General features: G+C 60.9%; 3 protein-coding genes across 7 annotated transcripts; all 3 read right to left on the minus strand.

The window, feature by feature from the left end:
* Positions 1 to 1,298: 1,298 nt before the first annotated feature.
* Positions 1,299 to 9,082, minus strand: SLC25A10 (solute carrier family 25 member 10). Of its 3 annotated transcripts, none has more exons than XM_054222015.1 (11): positions 8,954 to 9,082; positions 5,748 to 5,867; positions 5,471 to 5,585; positions 5,341 to 5,389; positions 4,935 to 4,976; positions 4,535 to 4,578; positions 4,007 to 4,077; positions 3,821 to 3,913; positions 3,495 to 3,572; positions 3,335 to 3,391; positions 1,299 to 2,546 (listed from the first exon to the last, which is right to left on the minus strand). In XM_054222015.1, exons 1-11 carry the CDS (start codon positions 9,041 to 9,043, stop codon positions 2,445 to 2,447), a joined length of 861 nt encoding a protein of 286 aa, XP_054077990.1. In that variant the 5' UTR covers positions 9,044 to 9,082; the 3' UTR covers positions 1,299 to 2,444. The 3 variants fall into 3 exon arrangements, with proteins under 3 accessions (XP_054077990.1, XP_054077992.1, XP_054077991.1); XM_054222017.1 differs by lacking the exon at positions 1,299 to 2,546 and adding an exon at positions 2,557 to 2,875; XM_054222016.1 differs by lacking the exon at positions 1,299 to 2,546 and adding an exon at positions 2,557 to 2,896.
* Positions 9,083 to 9,498: 416 nt separating this feature from the next.
* On the minus strand, positions 9,499 to 13,523 carry MRPL12 (mitochondrial ribosomal protein L12). Its single transcript, XM_054221531.1, has 4 exons — positions 13,254 to 13,523; positions 12,824 to 12,907; positions 12,579 to 12,710; positions 9,499 to 9,869 (listed from the first exon to the last, which is right to left on the minus strand). Exons 1-4 carry the CDS (start codon positions 13,506 to 13,508, stop codon positions 9,753 to 9,755), a joined length of 588 nt encoding a protein of 195 aa, XP_054077506.1. The 5' UTR covers positions 13,509 to 13,523; the 3' UTR covers positions 9,499 to 9,752.
* Positions 13,524 to 14,451: 928 nt separating this feature from the next.
* On the minus strand, positions 14,452 to 24,340 carry HGS (hepatocyte growth factor-regulated tyrosine kinase substrate). Of its 3 annotated transcripts, XM_054221527.1 has the most exons (22): positions 24,239 to 24,340; positions 23,812 to 23,896; positions 23,360 to 23,435; positions 23,068 to 23,127; positions 22,756 to 22,848; positions 20,704 to 20,827; positions 19,662 to 19,714; positions 19,088 to 19,156; positions 18,758 to 18,882; positions 18,448 to 18,526; positions 18,262 to 18,360; positions 17,798 to 17,893; positions 17,404 to 17,442; positions 17,176 to 17,319; positions 16,811 to 17,024; positions 16,448 to 16,620; positions 16,170 to 16,310; positions 15,914 to 16,091; positions 15,701 to 15,834; positions 15,278 to 15,400; positions 15,018 to 15,113; positions 14,452 to 14,942 (listed from the first exon to the last, which is right to left on the minus strand). In XM_054221527.1, the coding sequence occupies exons 1-22, from the start codon at positions 24,273 to 24,275 to the stop codon at positions 14,835 to 14,837; spliced, it is 2,346 nt and encodes a 781-aa protein (XP_054077502.1). In that variant the 5' UTR covers positions 24,276 to 24,340; the 3' UTR covers positions 14,452 to 14,834. The 3 variants fall into 3 exon arrangements, with proteins under 3 accessions (XP_054077502.1, XP_054077503.1, XP_054077504.1); XM_054221528.1 differs by lacking the exon at positions 23,068 to 23,127; XM_054221529.1 differs by lacking the exons at positions 20,704 to 20,827; positions 23,068 to 23,127; positions 23,360 to 23,435; positions 23,812 to 23,896; positions 24,239 to 24,340 and having other exon boundaries at positions 22,756 to 22,837.
* Positions 24,341 to 24,382: the final 42 nt, after the last annotated feature.

The following is a 24,382-nucleotide window of genomic DNA, read 5'->3' on the forward strand; positions in this document are numbered from 1 at the left end:
AGCGTGTCCCCCCCCACCCAGCTCAGGGCTGGCTGAGCGTGGGGCTCCGTGGCCCTCCGAACTGGTGCCCCCCGCCGGGGTCCTGCTCTGCTCAGCCGCCCGCTCGCTGGGAGACCCCACGGGTGCAGACAGAGCCACCTGGGCACAACCTGGGGTTTGTGGGTGCCTCGCCAGCGCTGGGGGGTCAGACTGATAGCTGCACACCCCCCCCCCGAGACAGCCCTTGCACCCCTCTGGGTGCCGGCTGTGGAGGGGGGGCCAGCAGCCCCCATGGTGCGGCAGAGGGGTGCCCTGTGGGACCCCCCACAGGCAGCAGGGCCTGGGCTGGGCGCACTGCCCGGGGCGGGCAGAGGGCAGGATGAGGCTGGGGGGGGCCAGTCAGCTCCGCGAGCGCAAACACCGCTGGCAACGAGCTGTTGACAGTCCCGAGGCCTCTCGTTTTCCGATGCTCAGAGATAAGAAGCTCCCACTCTGTGCAGCTGCCGGACGCTCCGTGCTCCAGGCTGTGTCTGGCACATGCTGTCCTGCCGGCGTGGCCGCGGCACAGCTCCGCTGGTGAGGGACGTAGGAAGAGGGAATGCGGGTACGGGGAACACAGGGCTGACGCAGCCGGCAGGACCATGGCCTGGCTGGAACATCGCTGCCGGTGGCCAGCACAGGGCTCCATGCCACTAGGGGTGATGGCCAGGCAGGGCCCTGTGGCTCCATCGCTCTCCCGCTCCACGCTGGCCTTTGGCATGGGTGCAGAGCAGCACGTGTCAGCCCCAAAGCAGTGCCAGGGGGTCCGGGGCACAAGCCACCGCAGCCCAGCCAGGGCCAGGCAGCCCCCAGACCCTCACGAGGAAAGAGGGCTCCACTGGCCCCACATGCACCTGCCCACGGCTCTCACCCAGAACCAGGCACAGGAACAAAGCCGCGATGCCAGCCAGCATCATTAGACTTCGTTAAGGTGACAAGCTTTCACTTTTCTGCTGTCCCAGGCTGGCTCTGTTCCGCCTGCTGGAGCCCAATTAGTGTCACATCCAGGAGGCAGCTCCCGCGAGGAGGAGGAGGAGGAGGTGGGCAGGCGCTCTCGGCACGGCTCTGCCCAGGGACTGCCTGCAGGGCTGAGACCGGGCACAGCTCGGAGCCGGGCTGGCACGGGGGAGCCCAGCCCACAGCTCCCACTCTGCAGGGCCGGGAGGCGGTGGGCACACACGCCCTCAGGGCTGGGGGCATGGAACAGGGTAAAGACCCCCACTGCTCCAAGCCTGAGCCCTCCTACAGTGGGAAGGCACGCAGCATCGCCCCCCCGCAAGCAGGACACTCAGCCCTGTGCTTGTTCCACTGTTTATTATATATTAAGGTCACAGATACTCCAGTTCTTTGATCCCTCGGGGCCACCACGCACAGGGGTGCACAGGACAGAGGGGCTGGTGCCGGCAGCCCCCATGCGCAGGGCGGTGCAGGGAGAGGGGGGGCTGTGAGGCGACCTTGGTGTGAGGGGTGTGGGGGGGTGTGAGGTGGTACTGGACAGACGCCCCCACCCGAGGCCAGGTCTGGTGGAGGGCGAGGGCGCTGCAGGCGAGCTGACACCAGGTCCTCAAGCAGGCACTACCCAGCCCCAGCTGGAGCCAGGGGCCAGGGGCGCAGCTGTGACCTTGCCCTGGGCCGGCCAGGTGAGAAGGGCTCCAGCCCATGCCTGGCCAGCAGGGCAGGGGGGCCGCACGGCTGCCCCTCGCCTGCAGAGTCCACTCTCTGTCATCATTGGTATGAGGCACAATCCCTGAAGAGCCCAGCAGCCATTGGGCGCTGGTGAGTTTTGGCCAAGCAGAAGCGGGAAGTGTTTGGGAGCAGAGCGGGGATGCCAGGCTGCACTGGGGCCGGCGGAGGACCGCGTGGGGCCAGAGGCACTAAGGGAGGACAGGGCTTTGCTGTGCTAAAGCCACGTCTCCCCTTGCTGCTTGCAGGAGAGGCAGGAAGCACGCCTGCTCTGCTGCCACCAACACAGGCCCTGCTGCAGCGTGGGCACAAGTGGAACTGGCCCCCCCCAGCCCTGTGAGGCTCCGTGAGCAGGGACGGAGCCAAAGGCCGGATGCCCCAGAACAGCACAGTCCTGCTCCCAGGAGGCAAATAAGGGACAGGGCTGAGGGAGGTAAGGGCAGAACTTGCGGCCAGTAGTGCAGTGGGAAGAAAGCAAAAAAAAAAAAACCCAAACCAACAGTGCAGAGGGGACAAGAGGCCCAAGAATACCCCAGAGGTAACGGAGGTGCTGAGAAGGGGGGGTGAGAGAGGGAGGGAGAGTCTGGGACTGGCTGGCCACAGGCACTGGCAAGGCACAGGAGTGGGGATGAGGGGCAGGGGGAGCAGCGCTGGCCCCAGACAGGGGAGAGGGGTTCTGGGATCTCAGCGGTGACCTGCATGCTCACCCCCCTGGGGCGAGGGCAGGGTCCCGTCCCTCCTACTCAGGTGGTCACTTTGATCCCAAAATATTTGCGTAGCTGTTCCAGGAAGACAAAGGTGAGGATGGTGTGAGGAATGAGCCGGACAGCAGCAGGAACAAAGCCCTGGAAGTGGACAGCGAGAATGAGGAGAGTCAGCATGTGCCTGACCCTGGGCTTCCCCGCCAGGGCTGAGGGTGCCCAGCAGCCCAACCCACGGGGAGCGGCACCAGCTTGCAAGCACGGGGGGCCAGCTGGCCGGGCATGCAGCAGAGCTGCCACAGCGGTGAGGGAGGCACCGCAGCCATCGCTGTGCACACAGAGCTCAGCATCATGCATCAACCCCTCTTCCCCCAAACACATCAGTGCTGGCATCACCACTATGTAGGCAGAATCTCGGTAGAAGCCCCGGTCAGATCCCACAGCCCCCGGTTCAGAAGGGGGTTGGACGCTGCCTGGGAAGATGAGCAGACAGGCTGTAACAGGGAAAACGCCTGACTGGCAGCATCTGGAATAAACCTTGGGTGCGAAACCCCTTTGCAGGGGCCCTCCCAGGAGTGAGGCTGAACACACAGGTGACTGCACCAAGCCCGGGCACGTAGGGCCCAAGAGCTGACCAGTGTCTGCTCGTCAGTTACACCCAACGAGTGCTGGAGCACCACTGCCCGTACCTGCATTCCCGTTTGGGAACCCAACGGGTGCAACAGGGCAGCTGCTGTGGTGCCCGGACCCAGGCTGCAAGCCCAGAAGAGGCCAAGCCGGAGGAAGGCCTGACACAGGACGCAGTCAGGCTGCCGGCAGCAGAGCCTGGAAGGCTCCTGCCCCAGAACCGTTCTGGACCTAAACCTCTGCTCCCAGGCAGTTTTCCCACACTCCACCCTGCCAGCCCATCCCACACATCCCCAGATCAGTACCTTGTAGAACGCGAGAGGGCCGAGCTTGGCAGTTTCCACGGCACAGTGGGCAACACCCTGCAGTGAGATGGAGAGAGATGAGGAGGTGCAGGGAGGCAGAGGCCAGTGTGCAAAGGGGACTGGACCAGCAGCAGCGGGGCGGGCAGGAGGGGCTACTCACCCGGTACTCGCCCTGGGAGTTCATGAGGCGGGTCTTGAGCACATCCAGGGGCTGGCACAGGAATGTGGCACATCCACCCTGGGGAGAGTCAGCCAGGGTCAGCAGCCCCAGCTCACAGAGAAGACCCAGGTGCCAGCAACAGCCAGGGCCCCTGGAGAGACCCAGAGCCCGTCCCGGGCCGAGCCCCAGCCTGGGAGCCCCATAGAAGCCTCTGTGCCTGGCCCTGCTGCATCAGAGTCCCGAGAGGCAGCTCTGGCAGCCCCAGCCTGGGCTCCTGCAGGCAAACCCAGTCCCAGTCCTGCCTCCCCACGCCCAGCCCTGCTCACAGCGATGAAGCTGGCCAGGAAGTGAGTGAAGATGTTGTCCGACAGCAACCCAGTTGAGAGAACCAGCTGCTTGGCCTGGTCATAACAGGCGAGCTGCAGAGACACAGGGTATCAGTGACACTTGCCAAGCCAGGGACTCCCCCTGTCCCTACCCCGGGCACCTACTGCCCATCAGAACTGTCCTACCTGCCCAACGGTGACTAGGGCCCCTCGGCTGGATGCCATCGTAGCTCCCGAGAAGAGCTTCTTCAAGCCCTCTGTGGACAGACAGATTGGGATCAGCACAGTCCTGGGACATTACTCACACTCCCTTCCCCCCAGGAGCCTCCTTCCCTGCCTGGTCCGTGTCCCAGACTCCTCATACAACAGTGCTTAAACCACACAACAGCAAATATGCTGCAGGAAAGGAGACCCCTTCAGAACAGTCCTGCCTCCTCCCATTCCTTCCCACCTGCTCCGCACTCTTGTGCTTTTTCATAGCAGCTCCTGGCAGGTCTCTCTTTCCCTCTGGAGTAAGGGCAGGCTGCCTGACCCTCGGCTCCCCTAGCCCCACAGGCACTGCAGTCACCATCCGTCCCCTCTGCCTGCCCTGGCTGAGCCAGCACCTGCGGCGACTCCCAGACAGAGCACCCTGGGACACTCCTGCCACGGTTTCCCAGTGTCAGTGAGGACACCCCAGGCAGGCTCACCCTACCCCGGCTGGCACGGCCTCACCTTCCCGGAAGACGCGGTACATGCCGTCCAGGGCATGGGAATAGCTGGAAAGAGCAAGAGGGGAAGGTGTCAGGGTCCGAGGCTCCCCAGCCCCCGGCAGCCCCACCGCACCCACCGGGCAGCTGCAGCTCCCGGGACCGCGGCCCCGGCCCCACCACCCCCGGGCACCGGGCGCGCCGCCGGTGCGGTGCTGCCCCCCCGCGGCCGCACGGACCCCCGGACCCGGGAGTCCCGGGTCCTCCCGGCCCCCCTTCCCACTGCCCCGGCCCCTCCCGACCCCCATTCCCGCCGCCCCAGCCCCCCGCCCCGGCCCACCCTGGGAGCCCCAGCTCCTCCCGGCCCCTCCCGACCCCTCTTCCCGCTGCCCCAGCCCCCCCGGGAGCCCTGGCCCCCCACTCACTTGCGCCGCAGGGAGGGTGGCTGCTTCATGTCGTTCTGCATCCTGTAAGGTAGAGCACCACGGGTGACCTGCCGCCCACCCCCAACACCAGGGGCCCGGGGCAAGTCTGTCCCTGCTCAGAAGAGCAGGCAGAGGCCCAGCAGACAGACTGCATCGGCTGTTTGCAAAGGGATAAGAAAGCTGCCTCCAGCCCCGCACCCCTCAAGGGCCAGGCATGGGGCTGGGCCCAGGGCTGCACACTGAACGCGGAACAACTCTAGTCTGTTTGGGCACAGAGCTCCCCACCAGGACGGGGCCGATAGCCACAGGGCAGCCTGTTCAGGAGAGCAGGCAGGAACACGGGGCGTGCCCCACCACCCCGACTGCTGCTGCACACCAGCAGCGCTGGGACACGGGCAGAACTGACCTGACATTCACCAGGTCTGCTGGGGTCCCCACCAACCCGCCGGTGAAACCTGCAGCCAAAGAAGAGCTGGGGTTAGGGGGCTCCTGAGCCCGAGGGAGCCTGGGGCTGAGGGACCCTCCTCCTCACTCACCTCCCACTGCACCCATCAGCACTTTTTGGTAGAAGGGGGGAGGCCCCTGGTTGCCCCGGCTCAAGCGGTCCCTTGCGGTCTCGTAGATGGCAAAGCGAGTCAAGGAATATGTCATCTGGAGGAGAGGGAGAATGAGCCGCTGTGCCCCGCTGGGCACCCGCCTCCTCTGCCCTGCAGCTCAGGGCAGCCTGTCAGTTCCAGCCCAGCCACCAGCACAGCAGGAGCTCCGTGCTGGCCTTGGGGGACCAGAGCCCATCAAGGGCATGGTGGCACTCACCTGCCGGCACATTGAGGCACTGAGCCCGTTATAGAGAGCCAGGAAGCCGTCGGTGCGGATCACATGCATGGCCATCCCCATCATCCGCATCTTCACCTCCTGCTGCGTCTGCAGGTGGACCTGGGGCAGAGTTTGGCAGTATTAGCGCACCAGCCAAGGGCTGGGGTCAGGCAGAAAACAGGAGAGCGCAGGGCAGGGATGGCCGCTCTGAGTCCATGTCAGGGTCACTCGTTAGCGCTTGCTTCCGCACAAACAGCAATAGCTCCAGGCTCCCCACACCTAAGCAGTACTTAGAAACAGGCCCAGCCCACCATCAGGGCAGTGGAGGCTGGCAGGAGAAGGGGCAGTGCTGAGGCACCTGCCCACAGTCCCTCCCAGGCGCCTGCCCAGCTCGGTGGCCTCAGCAGCATGCCTCAAGATGAAGTGATAGCGCCTGCTCCTCCAAGACAGGCCCTGGGCCACAACGGGGTGGGGAGGATCCAGAAGCACATGAACAAGCAAGCAACCAGCGTGAGTTTGTTTGGAGGGACTACAACAGGGCAAGTGAATCCGTGACCTCCTGTGCCCTACACCCTTGCCACATGAGGCAACAGGCCTCCAGAAGGAACTTCCCCTCCTCCCCTGCCACAGGAATTGCAGAGGCAGGAAGACAGCCCTACAGCTCTGTGCACCAGCTCCAATCTATTTCGTGCCACGGCCAGCACAGCCTGGGCGTCTGGGCGCTCCCCTCTGCACTCGCAGCAGCCCAGCACTTCCCACCATCACCAGAGAAGCGGCAGCAGGACCATGGGGGCTGCCTGGGACAGAGGAGCTGTACCAGCCGGAGCACGTTCTGAGCGCACCCACCCGGCCCCACGATGCAGGTCAAAGGTCCCAGGAGGTAAAATTAAAGAGAGCAAAGGGCTTCTGGCAGGGGATCAGCCCTGGCTCCTGTTACAGAAGCCCCGGTGCGGCCAGGGCGTGGGACACGCAGCAGGACGCTGGGAACAGGCTCTGCCTCCCGTGTGGAGCAGCAGCAGGGATGCAGGGAAGGGACTAGCTTTGGAGCCCAGCAAGCAGAATTTGGATGTCGGGGACCAGAGCTCGTGGTGTGCTGGGGAGCTAGCTGGGCAAGCGGCTGCTGGGCAGCCCGGGGCAGAGGGAACGGGCAGAAGCGCTGCACTGCCTGCCTGTCCCAGGGCCACAGAAAGGGCAGTCAGGGAGGGGCTGGCCAGCGCTGTGGTCACTGCCACAGGGCAGAGCCCCGTGGGCGGCTAGAGGTTGTGTGCAGTGCCAGCTCAGGGGCTCCAGCAGGGGTGCGAGCACCATCCGGCTAGGCTGGCTGGGGCCTCCCATGGGGGCCAAGGTCCAAAGGTGTAGCAAAACACCCTTGGCCCCCTGCCCTGCCAGACCCTGAGGCCCCTCCTGCTTCCCCACGCCTGGCAACAGCCCCTGCCGTGGGGGGCTCTGGGCCAAAGCAGGTCCGTGTTCAATATTCAGGTGTGAACCCTCTGGCAAAACCAGCCAGCTGGCCTGGGCTGCTCATGGCCAGGGGGCACGCAGGGGCTTCGCATCCGCAGTGCATAGCGTGTGGGGACGCAGCTGAAAAGTCACACCCGTCACACTGGCTCAGACACAGACCTAGAGGCATGTGCCAGACTAATTCCCCTTCTTAGCGGCTTGCCAGGGCATCCTACACGAGCTCCCATGGGCTGCCAGCCACCTTTGCTGGGCAGACAGGGCCAGCCGGGCACGGCAACAGGCCGAGCACTGGGGAAGCGGCATCCTCCTGCCAGTGCTGGCTCCTCTCCTGGGCCTGCGCCCGGCACATCTTCCCCTCTCTCCGTGGGGTGGGAAGGGGCTGCCTGTCCCCAGCCTCACCCATGGGCACAGCCCTGGGCATGGCATGGCCTGGCCTGGGCTCGCTCTCCTGCTCCCCCTCCACAGCCTGCCTGGCTGCCAGCCTTGTCGCTGCTTGGCTGGCACACAAGGCTCCGGGCAGCGCTGGCATTCACCCCGTCCGTGGGTGCTGGCAGCGCAGGGCTACGCGCGGCGCTCTTTGTGTGGGAGCGGGGATGCCAGGCCGTCCGCGGTGCCTAGGTGACATCTTGGCCTGAGGACACGGAGCCCAGTGGGCCTGCGTCCAACACCACAGGGCCTGGAGCCACTGCCGTGCCTCACACGGGCGCCTGGGCCGCGGTGTCCTCCATGCCCCACAGCCCAGGAGCTGACACCCTGAGCTCCACAGAGCCTTCAGCCCCACACCTGCACCTGCCCCGGGGCCGGTCCGCGTCCCCTCAGCCCTGTCCCTGTGACCCACCCCACCCTGCCCCTGTCCCCTGGCCGCCGGGCCCCACAGTCGTCCCTGTCCCCCCCGGCCGTCTCCCCCCCCAGTCCCTGTCCCCTCCCCGAGCCCAGGGCCGCGTCCCTGCGCGCTCGGTCCCCTCACAGCCGCGAGCCGGCCCCTCAACCGGCCACCCGGCGGCCGTTCTCCGGCTCCTCCACGGCCGTTCCCCGGCTTCTCACAGCCGTTGCCCCCAACAGCCGCTCCCCGGACCCCCAGAGCGGTTCCCCGGTCTCTCGGAGCCACTCCTGCAGCCGCTGCCGGTCCCCCCAGAGTGGTTCCCCGACCCCTCGCAGCCGGCCCTTCAGAACCTGCTCTTCACGGCCGTTCCTCGGCCCCTCACAACCGCTCCCGGCCCCTCACAGCCGCTCTCCAGACCCCCATTGCTGCTCCCCGACCCGTTCCCCCGTCCCTCACAGCCGGCCCCCCACAACAGCGGCTCCCCGGTCCCTCACAGCCGTTCTGTCCCCTCACAGCCGCTCTCCAGGCCCCCAGAGCGGTTCCCCAGCCCCCTCAGAGCCGGCTCCTCACAGCCGTTCCCCGGTCCCTCAGAGCGGGCCCCACAGCCGCCTCCCGGTCCCCCAGAGTGGTTCTCCCCGGTCCCCCCGAGGCGGTCCTTCAGAACCAGCCCCTCAGAGCTGTTCCCCGGCCCCTCACAGCCGGCCCCACAGCTGCTCCCCAGCCCCTCACGGCCCTTCCCCGGCATCCTCAGAGACGGCCTGTCAAGAGCCGGCCCCTCACAGCCGCTCTGCAGACCCCCAGAGCGCTTCCCCGCACCCCTCAGAGCCGGCCCTTCACAACCGGCCCCTCGCAGCCGTCCCCGCTGCCCTTCCCCGTCCCCCCGCAGCCTCCCCCCGCCGCAGCCGCCCCCTTTACCCCTCACCTTCAGCAGGTCCAGCGGGTGGGTGCAGCAGGCGGCCCCGCACGAAGCGAGGCCGCCGAAGTACCAGCGCGACACGCGCCGCTCCGCCATCGGCGCCGCTCTCCGCTAAAGCCACGCCCCCCATCCGCGGCGGAGGCCCAAACCACGCCCCCTACGCTAAGCCACACCCACTTCCCCGACAAGCCACGCCCCTCGCACAGCACCGGGGGGGGGGGGTCTGTATCGCGCCCGGGGGGGTCGCGACAGCTCCCCCGCGCCGCTACGGCGCGGGGGAGCTGTCGCGACCCCCCCGGGCTCCAGGAGCACCGTTCCCAGCCCCCAGCCAGCTCCACAGACCGAGAAAGGCACCCCTCCCCTTAATTAACAGTGAATAATTAACGGAGTGGGGGGGGGGCAAACTATCCCGTTTTGGTGTGGCGGCACCAAAAAGCAGCTGGAGGAAAAGGGCTGCTGCGGGGTGCGGTGGGCGTGGGGTACGCGCGTTGAGCCCAGGGGCTGTTTTTCGAGAGATTTAACCATTTCGCAGGGTTGTTTTGGTTTTTTGGTTGTTTTTTTTTTTTGTTTTTTTTTTTTTTTTTTGGATATTTATGAAGGTAGAGTTCATTGCCATGCCGGGACTTGAGAGCAGCCCTGTCAAACCGTACAGCATTCTTGCACCAGATGGTTTCGAGAGAGCATTCCCACTGCGCAACTAGGGGACGTCCCGCACGGGGAGACGTCCGGAGCCCGGCCCGGCTGTGGCCGTCGGCAACGGGGAAGGCTGCGTCACACCAGTCCCTCCGTGGTGCGACCGGGCCGCCTACTCCAGAACCACAGTCCCTCCTGCTGCCTCCAGCGCCGCTTTGATCTTCTCTGCTTCCTCCTTGGAGGCGTTAGCCTTGATCTCCTGCGGAAGGGACTCTACCAGCTTCTTTGCCTGCAGGAGGGACAAAGTACGAGACTCGTAAACTGGCATTTCATTAACCGGATTAACAGACTGAGAGCCACGAGCCTGACCTCTGCCTCAGCAGACCAGGGAAACTCACCCACTGCTCCAAAACCCAAGACTTCCACTTGAACTACAGCACATCCTGCCGGAAGACATCTAAACCTGGCTGCAAGTGACGGCGCATCCACTACAGCCCTGGAAGACCTTTTTCAGCGAGTAATTGCCCATAAATTCCTCCCACCACGTGCATGGTGCTCCCAGATGTGCAGCCCCGGTCTAAGAAGGCATCTGGGACACACGCTGGGCCACCACGCAGTAACCTGCCAAGGCAGCTACCGGCCTGCGCTGGGTCGACTTTTTTCAATGCGAATGCTTTGTTTCACATATTTCTGCCAGTGGGGAGGAGAGGCTGTCAGGGCTTATACGTGGCTGTTCAGGAATCCACTGTATCAGATAAAAAAAAAGAGTTCCAGTACAGACTATGCTTGACCACAAAATCTTGGTATTTTCAGGACTTTTTATACCGAACTACTGGTACTATGCAGCACCACAATATTTAAGGCAAGCTGAAAAGATTTAAAGGGACTTCCTGCAATTCTGCTGTGCAGAAAGGGACAGGAGCCCAGCAGGATAAGCCCCTGCTGCAGTCAGATGCTCTTAGACAAAGCAGCATCAACAAAGCTATTTGGTTCCTTAAAAACAAACCCTGGGAGAGCCGCTGCCAGCTCCCTGCCGCGTGGCACTGCAGGTATTTAGCACCCAACGGATTGACCACTGCTAATAGAAGGGTTTTGTTGTTTTCATTTACGTTGGGTGCAGTGACAATGTATTTGTGGTGGCAGAAAATGCTCTTTTTGCTCATGAGAAGGGGCAGCGGTGCAGGCAGAGCTCGGCAGGGCAGGCATGGCTTCACTCACCACAGGATCTGGAAAGGAGCCTGTTCTTGGCTTGCTGTGATAAGGACAGGCAAGACAACTGAGGTTATTCATTTGAGATCCTTGCTCACTAATGCTTAATTTCTGTTCTAAAGCAGCCCCGGTCAAAGGAAGCGGCTGCTCAGAGCTGCCAGCAGGAGGAAGAGCAGGGCCTGAGCCAGGCTGCACCTGCGCAGTAACAGCCACGGGGCAGAGGCAACGCGTTTCCAAAAGCAGGAGAACACCACCCCAGGGCTGGCGATGGGTGTGTTGGGTCGGCTCTGAACACGCTTTCAGAGCTGCAAACGGATGTGAGTCCAGCTTGTGCCGACGATGCATGTCTCATCAAGCGGTCGTTCCCGTAGGGCTGACCTGCTCAAGTCACAACAGCACCCAACATCCAACGATTTCACTAGCAATGCCTTCTTCCAAATCATTAACAGCCCTACAGGCCAAGAATAGGTTCCCTGCAAATCTCATTAAAAACACCTCAATTGGATGGCAATAAAATTGACAATAAAAACGTATTGCTACACTTTGAATACAACCTCTGTAGACAGAACCATCAGTAGCAGTTTGTTCTGTGTGTGTGTTTTAACCAAAATCCCATGTTGGGTAAGTCACACTTGACGAGGTTTACCCGCAATAACCTGCACCTACCAACCTTGTACCTGCCTCGGAATTGTCGCCAGCCTGTTTGACAGGTTCCACATGCTAAGCCAAGCTGATCTAGCATTAGTTCTCCAGGCAGATTTAATTATTCGCTGATCAGGTCCGTTACAGGGTTTTGGCATTTTAATGGTTGCTTGGGACTGATACTGGATAAACAACTGCCAGACTGACCAAGCTGATACTCAGTTAATTACCCCAGTGGGCCAATGCAACTCACATCTTGCCCCCCAGCGTTTCTCTGTTACTGAACTGTTTGCTTTGCAATACAGCAATACGAATGGGTTGGATTTTCTGCAAATCCTTCTGATATCCCAGGCTACTAATAAAAGTACATTTTACGATACTCAACATTTTTTCCTTGCAAGTGGATAAATAGAAAGCGCTACTACTATCCCCAAGATATGAAAGCATCATCCAGTGGAGAACTGAAGCACGTTAAAATGCTTCTGCAGTAGCAGATGTATGTTCTTTGCTCTGAGCCTACATCACAGCTCAAGGGCACGAGCTCAGACGGTGCACAGGACTGTGAAAGGCCCGTCTCCCCCGAGAAAAAGGAGGAGGCATCGCCTACGAAAAGAAAAGCTCTGAAAAGCACTGGAGGCGTGGATTGCAAGACGCATCAATTAGACAAACTCATCTAAATTCAGAAAGTTATTGACCTTGAAAAAGCAAGAAACTTTAGGGGAAGGCAAGCCAAATCCATCTGTAACAAAGAATCCTGGCTGCTCCTGAGTCCTGCAGGAAAGCTCAGAGCAGCTCTTAGATTTGGAGAAGGTGAGGCTGGCACAGAGGACTCTGAGGTCTCTGCTCTGAGCCCCCTCTTTCACCTCACCGCTCCTGCTAAGGGCTTGATTGCTCGCCACACAGCAGAGCTGGGATGGAACAGCCTTCTCTAATAAAGGCCAAACGGGCGCAACCGACTCCTGCTCTACACCTCGTCCATATCTTTGCACAGAGATGTGCAACAGGCAGAGCGTTCTCCTAAACACGTAAATCCAAGCTCCCTTTTGAACAGAGAATTGAGGCCGCCACTTGCAACGTGCTTCAGAACCCGTCCAGGCACGGGGGCGGTGCGGTGGGTGGCCAGAGCCTTGGGCAACCCCCTCCTCACCTGCACCAGGTTCACTCCTGGCACGAAGTTCTTCACCTCCTTGATCAGCTTCACCTTGTCAGCGGGTTTCAGCTCTGTCAGCCGGACGGTGAAATGTGTTTTCTCTTTCTTGAGCGGGACCTCCTCCTCCTCCTGGAAGCAGCCAGAGCTTGGTGAAGACGCCCGGCCGGGCGCACGGGGCCCCCTCCCCGCTGCCCCACGCGTGGGGGCCCGCGGTGCCCAACCCCCGACCCCTCCCCCGGTACCTGCGGAGCCGCCTGGGAGGGCTGGAGGGAGGCAGCCGCTGCCGCCGCCGGCATCACCGCCACGTCTGGGATCTTCAGCGTCTCCTGCGGGAAAAACAGTGGCACCGGCGGCCAGTGAGACAACGGGCCGGTCCGGGCCGGAATGAACCGGGATAGGCCCGGCCGGTCTGGGATGAGCCGGTCCGCGCCTGGCCGGTTCGGGCTGAGCTGGGATAGGATGGGATGGGACGGGCCGGCCCGGGATGGGACGGGTGAGGCCTGGCCGGTTCGGGCTGAGCTGGGATAGGATGGGATGGGACGGGCCGGCCCGGGATGGGACGGGTGAGGCCTGGCCGGTCCGGGATAAGCGCGGCTGGTCCGGGATGAGCCGGGAGAGGCCTGGCCGGTCCGGGATGAGCCGGTCCGCCCCGCCCCGCCCCTCGCCACCCACCTTGAGGAGCGCGTTGAGGTCAGCCACCTCCAGCAGCGTCAGCCCCGCGATGTCCCGCACCAGCTGCCGCACCTTGGGCGAGTACTCCTTGGCGGCCGTGTCCAGCGGCGCACCGGCCAGCGCCTCCGAGCGCCGGGCGCGGCCGGTGCTCAACGCCCGCAGGCCGGCGGCGGGCGGCCCGGCCGGTGCCCAGCGCCAGGCGGGCGGCGGGCGGCGGGGCAGGCGCGGCGGCAGCGCGCGGGCGGCGGGCAGCATGGCGGCCGCAGAGGACACGGCGGCGCTCTGCCCCGCGCTCGATGGTTCCGGCGGCCCCCGCGCCGCCACGGCCGCTCTAGGCCCCGGCGCCGCGCCTCGGTGGTGGGGCGGGGGCGGCGCTCTGTCCGCCGGGTCCGCCGGGACTCGCTCCCCGCTGGAAAAGCCCTTCACAGGAGCCCGAGGGTGTTTTAAAGAAAAAAAGCAGAGCTTTTAGTAGCTTCCTTCCCAGAATAGCTGCTCCTAAAAAGCAAGATATTTCTTCAGTCCTGACTTTGTTTTACAAAAGGTTAAAAGGAAAGTAGTTTCAGGTGGATGTAGAATTTTGGGGTGTTCTGGGCATGAGGGTTCCTGGGAGCCCACCCAGGCAAGAGCCCCCCCCCCCCTCCCCGGAGGATGTCTTCCCTCTCTCCATAGCTCCTGTCCCAGCAATCCGACATGGACAGGCTCCCCGAGGTCCGGAGGAAGAGGGGGGGTCTCCGTCCCGCCATGGCCAGGCGAGAGCTGCCCGGGGAAATGAGCCTGTGCTGAACCGCAGCCCCCAGCCCGCACCGAGCCCGTCTTCTCTGGCTGGGGAAGAAAAGGCAGCTGAGCAGCTCCAGCTCCGCAGACCCACACTTCCTCACCAGGGAGATAAAACCACTTTTGTCTCAAAAACCTTTTTTTCCAGACCATCTTCCTTCTCCCTCAGCAATTTCAAATCATTCCTCACATGCTCAGAGCAGCACCGAATGTTGCCCTCTGCCCTTTCTCCCTTATCATGTTTCCGATTCCTAATTATACAAATGCTAAAGGCATGTTTTAACACCGCTTCCCTTCGGAAGACAAAAGCCTCCCTTCTAGAATAAGGTGCATAAAGTCACTTGACTCAACAAGCTCAATGAACCTCCTTTGGTCTCTCCCAGCCCCATGGGGCTGGCGATGCTCCACCACACCACACCGCAGCTCGTTCCCAACACTTTATTAATCACCGTTGGCGCTCGGTCTCCCCGCAAGGAGCGGGCGGCTGTGCCATGGGGACGGGGATGGGCAGGGAAGGGAGGAGGCGCTGGCGGGGAACGGGGCTCGGCCAAGGGGAGCGCAGGGGCTGCGGCCACAACGCCGCCCAGCCTGGCCCTGGTCCTGCGGGTGAGGAGGGGAGCAGCCGCGGTGGCGGGCGGGGGGTTGCCCCCCTGCCGCCGGGTCCCCAGAGGGACACTGTGGTCCCGCGTCCCCCCGGCCAGGGACAGAGGCGGGGGGGCTGAGCGGGCAGAATGAGGAGGCAAAGTACAGAAGTGATGTCGGATGAAGAGTAGTGTTAAACGGGACCCCCCCGCCCTGCGGCAGAGATCAGTCGAAGGAGATGAGCTGGGCCTCGCTGCTGCCCTGTGGCTGCTGCACAGGGGCGGGCGCTGGCGGGGGCGGCTGCTGCTGGGGGGGGCCTCCAGCCGGAGCCATCTGCAACAGACGAGGCAGCTTCGTTAGAAAGTGAACCCCACTGAGGTCCCAGCCCCCGGGTCCTGCAGCACTCACCTGCTGGTAGAGGGGCTGCTGGCCAGGCAGGTAGGACTGCTGGGCTGGCAAGCTGCTCAGCGCGGCCTCTTGGCCAGGCAGGGCGGACATGAGGCCCTGTGGGCGTGAGGGGCTCATCAGAGGAGCTGGGGGATGCACAGCCTCTGCCCGGCCTCCCCTGCCCCACCACTGGCAGCGTGGGACTAGGAGGGCTCCACGGGCCGGAGCCCACCCGCAGCTCATCCCCCCAGGAAGGGGGCCGTGGGGCGGGGAGTGCTGACCTGCATGCCGTAGGGCTGGTAGCCCATGGAGACCGACTGGCTGCCCATGTAGCCCATGGTGCCCGACTGGGGGGCCTGGGAGATGGCCGGGATGCTCTGCGACTGCGAGGCTGCACTCTGGGGCTGGGGGGAGAGGACAATGAGGGGTGGTGCAGGCAGTGATGGCTTGTCTATAACAGCCCCCCCAGGACCAGCACCGCTCTCATCGCTCTGCTGGAACCAGGGCATCTGCTTCCCTCTGCGCCATGGGGAGCCCAGAACTGGCTCTGACTCCAGCCCACCCCCACAGCGAAAGCAGCAGCAGATCCAGAACCAACCAGCCCTTTCTCCCGCCCGCTCAGAGATCCCGTCTCCGAGACAGGGTGAATTGTGCCAGCCCTGCAGAATACCCCAGTGGCCACAAGCAGCTCTGCCCTCACTTGCCTGGTAGCCCTGCGTTGGAGTTGGCTGGTAGGAGGAGTACGCCGGGGTGGTGGTGGGCACCGCCTGCCCCTGCTGAGCTGCCTGCCCGCTGCCTGCCGCCGGCTGGTACATGTAGGCGTTCACCATGCTGGGATCTGGGGTGGAGAGGGCAGAGGCTGAAGTAACCACCGTGCACGCAGCCTCCACCCAGGTGGGCTCAGCTGGCCAACATACCTGTCCCCGTGACGGGCATTGCAGTGTACGGCCCCGTGCCCCCTTGTGCTGCCTGGTTCATGTACACGCTGTGCATGGGAGAGCCCTCCACAGAGCCGGCTGGGCTGAAGGTGCCAGGGAAGCTGGTGGGCCCAGAGGGCTGGTAGATCACCCCGCTGGCTGCGGGCATGGCCTGGAGCTGTTGAGGGAAGAAAAGCAAGCTTCAGGCCATCTCCCCTGGGACCTGGCAGGAGGGTGTCTGGCCCAGAAGCCGTACCTGGGCATAAGGCAGCGAGAAGGCTGGCATCTGGGCTCTCATCTGGATGGTCTGCTTCTGCTGCTCCAGGCGCATCTGCCTCTCCTTCTCCTGCTCCTGCAGCCGCTGGATGGCCAACTGACGCTGCATCTCCAGGTACTCCTGCGGGAACAGGGCCGTGATGGCTAGAAGCCAGGACACCACAGCATCCTCCCCTGCCAGGGCAGCTGTGCCAAGGTGCAGGCAGGCCTGCAGGCTGACGCAGCCCCGGACACCCTGGGAATGCTTCCCTGCCTCACCTGCTTCTTCTGCCTCATGATCTCCAGCTTCTGGGCTAGCTGGATCTGGCGCTGGCGCTCTGCCTCCTCTGCCGCACGGCGCAGCTTCTCCCGATGCTCCTCCCGCAGCGCGTTCAGAGCCCCACGTGCATCCCGGATCTGGGCCAACTTGTCCTGCAGGCCTTCGTAGTACACTGGGGAGCGAAGGGACAGCCTCAGGGACCCTTTCGGGGCAGAGCACTCCGACCACCCCTGCAGGCTGCACTGGCTTCTCTCCAGAGAGGCTGTGTCACAGGAATGCCAAATCCCGGCACTGGGGGAAGCCCCGGCAGCCACTCGCTCCTCCCCAGGACACTTGCCCACGGCCAGGCAGCTCCCACTTACGCCTGCGCTCGTCCAGCTGGTTGAGCAGCTCCAGCAGCTGGGGGTGCATGTTGTTGATGGACTGGAAGAGGGACAATACGGCAGAGTCATTGGTGATGCTGCGGCCCCGCATGTGGTTGCTCTTCATGCGGTTGACAAATGTGGTAACCGCATTCTGCAGCGCCTTCAGGAACTGCTCGTGGTTCTCCTCGGACTCGCCATTCTGGTACTGCTGCTGGAAGGACAGGGCAGCCAGTCAGCCTCAACTCTCCCATGACGAGAGCCAGCAGCAGGCCCGCAGAGCTGCATGACTGGGCTGAACAAAGGGGCTGGGCACTTCTTGCCCCTCAGAAGCTGCCAGGCACAGGTCCAGGCCCCCCTCTTACCTCAACAACACCAAGCGGGGCAGGGTGGGCGTCCCCAGGCTGAGCAGCTGGCTCTGTGAGGGACAGAGGTGCTGACGGTGTGGGGCTCTTGCGAACCTCCTCTTGTTTCTTCTCCCAGTAGTTGCGATTCAGGTACCGAGCCAACTGCCAGAAAGAGAACAAAGATAAGCATGGCAGCCCCGCTGGGAGTGCGCCTGTGCCACAGACCAGTAAGGTCTGGGTCCTTACCTCTGGATCAATGTCCTCAGCCAGGGGAGCAGAGGAATTCTGGAAAGAGATAAACAGGGAAATCTGGTTCAGAGAAACAAGACCCACAGCTCTCACACATGTCCTGCTCAGCCCTGGCCATGCACAACCACCAGTGCTGAGCACCAGCAAGGGACTGGAAGGGGACAGCCGTCTCCTTCATCCAGACACAGGCTGTAGCTACGGGAAGCAGTGGAGGCACCTAAATGCCATCTGAGTACAGACCTTCTTGCTGAAAACACAGTAGTGCTGTGAAAGAGCAAGGAATTGAATGGGGCAAATCTTTTCTCTCGGAACAGGGATTAAATCTGACCCAAGCAAGGCAGAATTGGGCTGCATCCAGCCACCTCACGGTCAGGGGCTCCCAAGAACATACCACGGGTGGGGAATAGAGCGTGCTGACCGGGGGGGCTGACGACGTGACGGGTGTGGGCTCAGCCTTCGGGTACATGGAGTAGGTTGTTTTCTGCCTCTGCAAAAAAGAAAAAAAGAAGTGAACTCAGGGACTGTCCAGACTCCTCCAAATCACCCACTCAGAACAGACTGGGCACACGGGGTGGGTGAGGTTCCTAGTGATGGCCAGGCACAGCCAGCAGACCCAGCCTCACGCTTTGTACAGTTCATGCAGGCCAGCGTGCCCCAGGGCACAGCCTGCTTCCAAGATGTGGGACTGCAACACAGCACATGGCTGGCTCTGCTTTCACCCTCTCATTCCACAGGCCCTGTGACTTGCTCACGCCAGGACGTGCCTAGAGACCTGTTACCGCACAGCTAGGAGATGCCCAGCACATCTGGGCTGTGTGGAAACAACCACTCCCAGACACCAAGCAGGGCACGAACCATTCTCTCCTTCTCTTCGGCCTCCGACTGAGACAAGGCAATAGCTAGCTGGAGCTCTTCCTCCTCTTGCAGAGCTGTCTCGTCACGCTTTGGAGGCAGCTGCAAGCAGAAAGATGAGGAGGTGGTCAGTCAAGGGATCAAGCAGCAGGTCAGGATCACTAGATCACCCACAGGGCAGCCACTCACCTGGGACTGCTGCGAGAGGGGGCTGGTCAGGTACTCGGGGGGCAATTCGGAGGTGGCAGCAGCTTTACCCTCAGTTTTCCTGTAGTCAGAAAGAGGCGACAGTGGAGACCGAATGCTCCTTCCTCCGCACTGGAGCCCCAGCTCTGCACAACACTACAGCTGTAACCCCCGTCCCCAGGAAGGAAGGGAACCCAGCCTGCACAGCCTGGGAAACTCTCGCTCTAGTCTGCAGAAAGGTGGCTCCACACCAAGCTTCTCCCCTCAGTCACAGATGTTGCAGGCAAAGAAACACACTATAAAGGGTACTGACTTGTTGAGATGCTCGTAACAGGGCTCGCAGACTCTCACTTCCTTCTCAATCCCAAACTTGGGGATGGTGGAATACTTGGAGGAGCATTTGCCACAGAAGATCTGCCCGCAGGCCCTGCAATGATGCTGCAAAGGATGGGAGACATCAGTGCAGTAACAACACACTCCTTCACCATTATACAACATCACTCGGACACTCCTGACACTTCCCTGCCAGTGGCCAGGGAACGCGATCCAGCCCCGACAAACTTCCATGCAGGCTTGGGGAGTCCTGCAAGTCCCGGGGGCCTGTGCAGGACCAGGGAACCCAGAAGGGCAGAGCGGCACCCACCTTCCGCGTCACAACGCCAAACTGCACTCGACATCTGTGACACTCCTCGGCATCGACCCAGTCTGGAGCCTGTGAGGGTTAAGGAAACTTGTGTAAGGAGGGGAGGAGGGTGTTGAGGAGCGTGTTTCCACCAAGCCCTTCAGCAGCTCCTAACACTAACTAAGGCACTATCACGAATGGGGGAGACTGTAAGTGTTTGCAGCTTAACAGGAAACACTAATCCCCACAAGTTATTTCCTCTTGTGTTCCCAGAGACTGTGATGCTTTCCCAGTCAGCAAGAAATCTTCTAGGGACTTATCTGCACAGCAATTGCTTTAGCAACACCCTGCTGCCATACTCAGACTGCCATGCTGCTGGAAGGCCACCGAGAAGGGTAAGATGAGACTAACTCCCTGTCCTGGTGAATTCTCCCCTCCATCACTGCCCGCGTGACAGCTGGGAGCAGTATGTACCGAGCAAGGTCTCTAATTCCATGAAATGGAGGAATGCAAGAACTGCAGGGTTAGTAGGGAGGGGACAGGAGAGCAAGGTCGGTCCTGCAATGCCAGCTCCCTCCCCACCAGCAGAGCTCACCCTTTCTGCAGCAAACATGGCATCGCTCTCTTTGAACTCCGGGAATACGTGACCTGTGGGAGAAGTGACAGTGTCCCATTGTGAGAGGGCTCCTCCACGCAGGGAGGCCATGGAGCCCACAGCCTTGTGCCATAGTGCCCAGCCACACACGCCAGATCCAGCTCAGCATGCCTGCCCTGACCATTATCTTACTCTGACACAACTAACAGCAATCTCCCTCCTGCAGGAGGCCAGAGGGCAACGCTCACACAGCACTTGCTGCTGTCTGCGAAGTACTGGGCTCTCAGCCACGCTCTCGAACGCACCGGACAATCCCCTGTTGGTTTCCCTTATACACCTGTAAGGCACATTGGGGCCCTTTGGATAAAGCTTATTTCTCAAGACCTTGAACTCAGCACAGAGAGGGGGAAAGCCCACTGCGTGGGCAGGCAGGGCGTTGAGTCTCACCCCTGGAAAGCCAAGAGTGTGGCAACACTAGCTCAGTAGGGGACCAAGACCTCCAGGCTTTGCCAGTGCCCGTGGAGGTTCTGCTGGGCAGCAAGAGGCAGAGACAGCAGCGCGTCCCTTCCCAGGAACGCTGCCATCCCCAGGACAAGAGAGATAGGGCCATACTGGCACTGTCAGGAAGCAGGAGCGTGGACCCATCCTGGAGGTACTAATGAAAGCCTGGGAGGAAGGAACCACCCCACTGTAAATCCCTTCCCAGAGGACACACTGATTTGCTGCCAGTTTCCTGAAGAACATTTGCAGCTCCTGCTTTTCAGGTCTCGCTGCCAACCCTTAGTTGGTAGCTGGGCTGGAGGCCCGGGGCAAGGCAGCCCCTGATCCTGGGACAATGGGGCTGTCCTCTCTCTGCAGCGGGCCTCAGTCACTCCAAGAGGTTCATCTGGTATCGGGCACCAAGAAAAAGCTCAGTACTGCAAGTCCAGAATTTCGCTAACAGCAGGCAGGGGCCTGACACCTATTCCTTCTCCTGCAAGGCTCCTCCACAGCAGAGCTGCTTGGCCAGTTGTCCACCCGCCTTCACCCACAGAGTCCTCACCTTCAACCTTCATTATCTGATAGGTGTCCTGCACCACCTTGTACTTGGGCTCGTTGCGGAAGGCGTGAGCCCAGGCCTGGATAAGGTACAGGATCTTACTCCGGACGCTTGTCTCCACTTGCCTCTGCACAGAAAGGGAGGAGGCAAAAAAAAAAAAAAAAATCTGAGAAAAATAGCCTGAAACCCAAAGGATGGCGTGAATTCCACAGAAGAGAAGCCAGAAGTACCATTCATGGAAAGAGAGACTTTAGAGTACTTGTGCAAGGTAAGAGCTGTCAGAAACCTGCAATAAGGACAATTCGCAGCGAAGACTATATACTCCTTCAGCTTCCCCCCACTTCCCCCCTCCAGCAACAAGAAAATGTCCTTCAGAGCAGCACAGACCAACTTGAAAAGGGCTGTGGTGACGGTGCTTTGAGAAAATGCCCAGAAACTTGCACAGCTGCTCCCCGGGGCAGGCATGAGCACTGGCCTGCCCAGTGCCATTGTTCACATCTTTGCTCCTCACAAGAGTTGCTCATCGCGCACTCAGAAAGTCGCAGGACCTACACACCCAGCTGGGCAGAGCAGTACAGCCTGCTTTGCCCGAGGGCTGACAGGGCACCACCAGCTCACAGCTGGAGGGTGTCTGGAGCATGTTGGTGCCAGGCTGTCAGTGTCCCCGGCCCCGAGACTCCTGCCCAGGAATACCCAAAGCTACCTTGGGATGTGACGCAGTATGGACAGCTGGGGAGCCTGCCCTTTGGAGAGAGGGGCAGTTGTATCACAGTTCAAGGAGCCAGAGGAAATTTGGCAAGCCTGTTCCTATCCCAGCCAGCCTCCGAGAGCAGCCCTGTCATCAGCTGACCAAGTCATCACGCATTCACATGACCGGTTGCTCCAGAAATCCTCCAGGAAGCAGAGGAGCATTGTCAAGCTCCTATTTCAGACGAGAGCTCGGCCCACACAGCATGACTTACTGACAATTCCTGGAGCTCCAAACTTCTAGATTTCACAAAATCCTGCATTCCACACGTCACGGCCCTGAACCTCCTCAGAACTAATGCTATTTTACCAGCATTAGGCATTCAACAAGCAGCAAAGTTCCAAGCATAGGAAAAGAATGGGTCTGTGGCAGTTATGAAACTACCAAGACAGACAAGGACTGCAGAGAACCACAAAATCTCTTGATCTGATTTTCTCAGCGCTCAGAGTGCCTGCGCTACTACACCTGGCCATCACATCGCGGCAGCATTCCTATCTCAGCAGAAGATCCTGCCCAGAGACTGAGTCAGCCCTAACAGGAAGGTGACAGGGGAGAGACACCCTGCTACGGTGTGTGAAATGATGAGACTCGCACAGCTTATCCACCTGGGTCATCTGGTCATCTATTTCTGGCAGAAGACGGAGGCTGTAAGGAAGGAACAGCACTACTCTAACAAGCTCTTGACTGTTCTTGAGCTGGGAACTGGAGACGGAAGTTCCCATTTCCACTTTACTTGTTGAAGTCTCCAGTCCAAGGACGCACAGAGCTCGTGCAGGCATCACGTTACATCAAACTGGCAAGTGACGGCTTGTGACAACAGCTCATCAGTGAAAATAGCCATCCTGCAAAGCTCCTCACACAATTCCACAGGCTAATGAAATGGCCACGACAAAGAGGAAGCTTCTGCCCGTTTTTAGTCTGCTGCTTTACCTTCCCGTGTGCCTCATACTGTACTATGGGAAGGAAATTCTCCCCCCGCTGCTCAGGTCCTTGGTGCAACTGCCAGACCATCACCTCTGTCTTCCTTTGCTGTCTCAAGCCAAGCAGAGTGTTGCACCCAGGAGCATTTACCATCATATGGTCTAGGCATTTACAGCATATTCCTACCCTGCCTTACCGTATAGCCAAACCCCCACACTCATCTCTTCACAATCATGCAATACAGTTTGCTCTTTTCTGAAATGCATTTCCGAACAGTTTCCCTTCTGTTCCTTACACAAAGGGAATGAAAGACATGCACATTTTCTTCTGCTGCTGCTTCTTTTCCAACATCATTCAAAAATGGTAGTAAAATTAGATATATTTACCTTGAGTATTTCCTTCAGTTCCTCCATAGTCTGTTTATTGGCCACCTCATCATGGACTGTTTGGCCACAGTTTTTAACCACCGACTCCATGACCTGCAAGGACAAAGGACAATATTAGCCTGCTGCTTTCTTCCTTCCCTGTGGCCTGTGATGAGTCACAGCAGCATTACAGGTTACTGCAGCCAGCACACCAAGACAGGGGAACTATTTAAGCAATGAGTTGCATTAGGGCAGTGTCAGTCAAGCCAGAGAAACCCACACCGCCAAGCTGGAGGAGTTAGCTATGCTTCAACTGCACAGTGGCCTTTGTACCTTTGCTGTGTAGAGACAGACCCCCAGGGACAGTGTCTCAAGTTCCAGCTCTGTCTGTTTCTAACTCCAAGACAGAATTAAAGAATGAAACTCACAGCCTGCTGATCAGTCACGAAACCTCTGCGCTAGAGGCAGGAGGAGGCAAGCTCCAGGCCATGACTCTGCCACTCCCCTGGCAGGGCAGAGAACACCGTGCGGGCTGCGCAGCCCTGGATGCTGCTTATAACAGATGGGAAACTCCCTGGCCTGCGAGCTGGGCCCCCAACAGTGCTTGGGTTTGGGCTGACGTTACCTCCAGTGCGTAGAGTGCCACATGGGGATTCTTGTCGTTGACTTTCTTCTTGATAGCATTGACGGCGTATTTTGCTCTGGGTAAGGAAAGAGAGTTTACGTCCTCAGGTGATCAAGAATGCGAGGGGAGATTCCACCCGCTGCTGATAACCCGCTAACCCCGGCCCTGACACAAGGGTACAGTTGTGTCTTGGTCTATGTGATTCCCCCAAGGCAAACCGGGAAGAGAGGGAATAAGCACACTCAAACCTGAGTTTCTCTGAGGATTTCAGGACAGAGGTAACCCACAACTCAGGGAAGTGCCTCAACACATCAGGGTGTACAGTACTGCCCTTCCAACGCTTTTCCAAAAGGACAACAAAATGCGTGCTGCGGCAGGCTGGCAGGTCCGAGACCCTCATGCCTTGCCTTACAAAAGCAGGGAGCGCTGGTCTTCCAGCACATCCAACTTACTGGGTGTCTCCCTGACGGATCATGTCGCAGATCTGCAGGATGGATTCCCAGTCCGTCTCCAGCAGGAGTTGGCTCGTAGCCTTATCTGCAAGGAATAAACCTGTGAGGCTGCTTTAAGCGGTTCTGCCGATCTCCCTCTGCTCCGCCGCCCCGGTGTCGTTGCGGGGAAGCTGCCCTGGACGCCGGCGATGCCCCGGACCCGAGCGCTCGGGAATAAAAACCCCCGATTTTTCCCGAGACGCGTCAGCTCTTCCCCTTCAGACGCCGCGGAGCGTCAGGAACCCTCGCACCCGCCGCATCAGCTCCGGCGGGGCCCGGGCCCGGCTTGGCCCGTAGCCCCGGTCCCTCCCCGGCCCCCCCGGGGACAATCGCTGCGGGGCTCAGCCCGGCCCCCGCCCGCCCGCCGAGGGGAGCCCGCGGCCGGTACCGAGGAGACGCTCGAATGTGCCGCCGCCGCGCCCCATAGTGTCCCCCCGCCGCCGGCCGGGCCTCCCCTGCTCTGCCCCACCGCCCCTCCTCCGGCGCTTCCGCTTCCGCCTTCCGCTTCCGGCTTCCGGCAGAGGGCGGGGCT

This window comes from Rissa tridactyla, chromosome 15 (genome assembly GCF_028500815.1).
Source record: "Rissa tridactyla isolate bRisTri1 chromosome 15, bRisTri1.patW.cur.20221130, whole genome shotgun sequence".
In the NCBI taxonomy this organism is placed as follows: domain Eukaryota; kingdom Metazoa; phylum Chordata; class Aves; order Charadriiformes; family Laridae; genus Rissa; species Rissa tridactyla.

Excerpts from the sequence above, each read along its gene's own strand:
- SLC25A10 (XM_054222015.1), bottom strand. The coding sequence starts at position 9,043 with ATGGCGGAGCGGCGCGTGTCGCGCTGGTACTTCGGCGGCCTCGCTTCG. Across the intron at positions 5,390-5,470 it reads GCTGATGGGTGCAGTGGGAG|GTTTCACCGGCGGGTTGGTG; the intron begins GTGAGTGAGGAG and ends CTTTGGCTGCAG. Across the intron at positions 4,977-5,340 it reads GCAGACCTGGTGAATGTCAG|GATGCAGAACGACATGAAGC; the intron begins GTCAGTTCTGCC and ends TCTACCTTACAG.
- MRPL12 (XM_054221531.1), bottom strand. The coding sequence starts at position 13,508 with ATGCTGCCCGCCGCCCGCGCGCTGCCGCCGCGCCTGCCCCGCCGCCCG. Across the intron at positions 12,908-13,253 it reads ACCTCAACGCGCTCCTCAAG|GAGACGCTGAAGATCCCAGA; the intron begins GTGGGTGGCGAG and ends TTTTTCCCGCAG. Across the intron at positions 12,711-12,823 it reads CCTCCCAGGCGGCTCCGCAG|GAGGAGGAGGAGGTCCCGCT; the intron begins GTACCGGGGGAG and ends GGCTGCTTCCAG.
- HGS (XM_054221527.1), bottom strand. The coding sequence starts at position 24,275 with ATGGGGCGCGGCGGCGGCACATTCGAGCGTCTCCTCG. Across the intron at positions 18,527-18,757 it reads TGTTACGAGCATCTCAACAA|GAAAACTGAGGGTAAAGCTG; the intron begins GTCAGTACCCTT and ends TTCTGACTACAG. Across the intron at positions 15,114-15,277 it reads ACCAGCCCTACGGCATGCAG|GGCCTCATGTCCGCCCTGCC; the intron begins GTCAGCACTCCC and ends TCACGCCCACAG.